The 2,556-nt window shown below is 44.1% G+C and overlaps 1 protein-coding gene across 1 annotated transcript; it reads right to left on the minus strand.

The window, feature by feature from the left end:
• Nucleotides 1-438: 438 nt before the first annotated feature.
• On the minus strand, nt 439-1,925 carry LOC132189894 (uncharacterized). The gene has a single exon (XM_059604725.2). The coding sequence runs from the start codon at nt 1,771-1,773 to the stop codon at nt 847-849; it is 927 nt and encodes a 308-aa protein (XP_059460708.2). The 5' UTR covers nt 1,774-1,925; the 3' UTR covers nt 439-846.
• Nucleotides 1,926-2,556: the final 631 nt, after the last annotated feature.

Below are 2,556 nucleotides of genomic sequence, written 5' to 3' on the forward strand. Positions count from 1 at the left end.
AAGCTTCTCTCAGGAGAGAGAAGAGAGCTTTTATTCAAAAGCAAGCTTAGATGAATGGAATTGGTGATTAACATTGCTGCATTCTGGATTTGGCTTAATTGCCATAAAAATTTGAAAATTAAAAAAATTACAATGTTGTAAACTTGGATTGTACCAACAAAGTACATCACCTAATCCAAATTCGTGCAACTCACCCGTGTAAGAATCAAACTGGGATTATCCATCAAATCATGAACAAAATTTATATACAAGCTTGAAAGGATATATAGACAAACAAATAAGTTGTTGTGTTTCACAATTATGCCGAAGAAATAACAGGCAGGATGATGATCAAAACGATGTTATAAGAACTTATGTGCACTCATGCTGAGGCCAAAAACCCGAGAAAAAAAAAAAAAAAAAAAATGATGAACACAACCCATTCTGAAAATTTCTAAATCAACAAGTAATGCTTCAGAAAATGAACATTTCAACTAAACACAGAATTAAGAGGAGTCCCAAATGAGTGATGTCAAAAAGACTTTCTGAAATCCCATTTGCTGCATACTAACAAAATTACACTTTACTCCCATCAGTTAAGGTAAAAAAAACACCTGAAATCTACACAAGTACATGACGACAACAACAATAACAATAATACCTACGAATTTCCCGAACCCCACGATCAACACCCTCCTCCTCCCCTCCATCCTCACCGTCCAACAGGAAACAGCTTTTATCATCACAAAACATGATTATCGGATTCATCTCCCCCTTAGACCCAACAGCTAATCTCAATCACACCTTTCTCCGAATTGACGCTTTTTGTATCGTTACCATCAAAGAAGAAAATGCCAAATGAACCAATCAGGCTTGCACTGGATGCTTCCGGGGCCTTCCTCTCTTCTTCGGGGGGAATCCCACAAACGAAACGTTTTCCGGCTGCGCCAATGGCGGTGCCGCACCGTTCCCACCACTCTCTTGCGGCGGCGTTTGGTGAAACAACGGCGGCATCCAATTCGGAAACCCCGTTTCAGCCGCGGTGGCGCTTTTCGGAACATTGGCCGAATTTCCGACAGCGAAGCCCATCGGAAAGACCCCCCAGCAGCAATAGTAGGCCTCCTGGCCCGGCACTTGCGGCGGCAAGGACGGGATGAGCACCGCGTGGAAGCCCCGCCGGCAATTCTGGCACCGCAGGCAACAGCCCTCGTAAACCCTAGGGTACTCGTAGAGGTTGTAGCAGTAGGGGCACATCGTCCAGAAGCTCGACAATCTCAGCCGTTGATCCTCCGGGCTCTCCCTATTCTGCTGGCCCCTTTTCTCGCTCGGGTGCTGGTTCCGGCGGACAGGCAATTTCGACTGCTGCGCGGCGAGATCGACCTTGGAGAAGAGGCTGAGCTCGTTGTCATAGAGGGACTTCTTGGAGCGGTCGTTGAAGACGGCCCAGGCGTCGGCGACGAGCTTGAAGGCCTGATCCGCGAGGGGGCACTTGTTCTTATCCGGATGGAGGAGCAGCGCGAGGCGGCGATACTGCTTCTTGATGAGGTCCTGGTCGTCGGAGCGGCGATCGAGCTGGAGGATCGCGTACCAATCGTGGTGGTTGTTTATGCGCTTCTCCGCCGCGAGGAGCACGTCCGCCACGGCCAGGATCTGGTCCGAGCCTTCCAGAAGGGGCTCCGTCTCCTGGGCGAGGATGGCGAAGTCTCTCGACCCGGTTAGATCTCGGCTCTGCAGGAGCTTCTCGGCGATTCCCAGTAATCGCTCGGCTTCGGCTCGATTGGGATTCCCTTCCATTTTGCTGTGTCCGAAATCCGAATACTCGAGGAAATGAGACGGTTGCGGGTTGGGGGTTGGGTTGGGTTTGGGTTGGTCACCTGGTTTTCTCACAAAAACTGGGGGTGGAACGAAAATGTGTTTGGTAACATTTGGACATTTTTTCTTTTTGCCTAAAAAGTGTTTTTGGAGAAAGCCAACAAAAAGTAATTTTTATTTATCTATGGACAAGAGTTTTCTTTCAAACTGGTCGGAGGAATTCTCTTTTAACTTAGTCTATAAAAACGACATTGACAAGCACATATTTTTTTAATAACATGGATAAAGTTGAAATAAATCTTATTAAAAATTCATATGTACATCTCATATGTTATTAAAAAAATTGATACAGATTATTTTTATAGACTAAGTTAAAAGACATTCCTCCAACCCAGTTTAAAGCAAAACCCTATCCTTAATTTGTTTATTATTTCTTGGAAAACCATGGATACCTCTTAAACTACTATTATATTATCAATATTTGTCACTGAAAATGTGTTTAGTAAATGATTAATGGTATATACCATATTTTTATCTCACAATAAGAATAACCAATCCAAATGTTACTTAGAGTTGTCACCTTAGTATTGTAGAATAACCTTTTTTTTTTTTTTTTTTTGATAACGAACTCATTTCATTTATTAAGAGGAACCTTGCTCGGCAAGGACTTTTACATGGATACTGTCAGGATACCCCCTGTTCCACAACATCTCCTCCTTTGTTGAAATTGCCACCTTAGCTAAAGTGTGGGCCGTGTCATTTGCT

Source organism: Corylus avellana, chromosome 9 (assembly GCF_965113065.1).
Source record: "Corylus avellana chromosome 9, dhCorAvel1.hap1.2, whole genome shotgun sequence".
Taxonomy (NCBI): domain Eukaryota; kingdom Viridiplantae; phylum Streptophyta; class Magnoliopsida; order Fagales; family Betulaceae; genus Corylus; species Corylus avellana.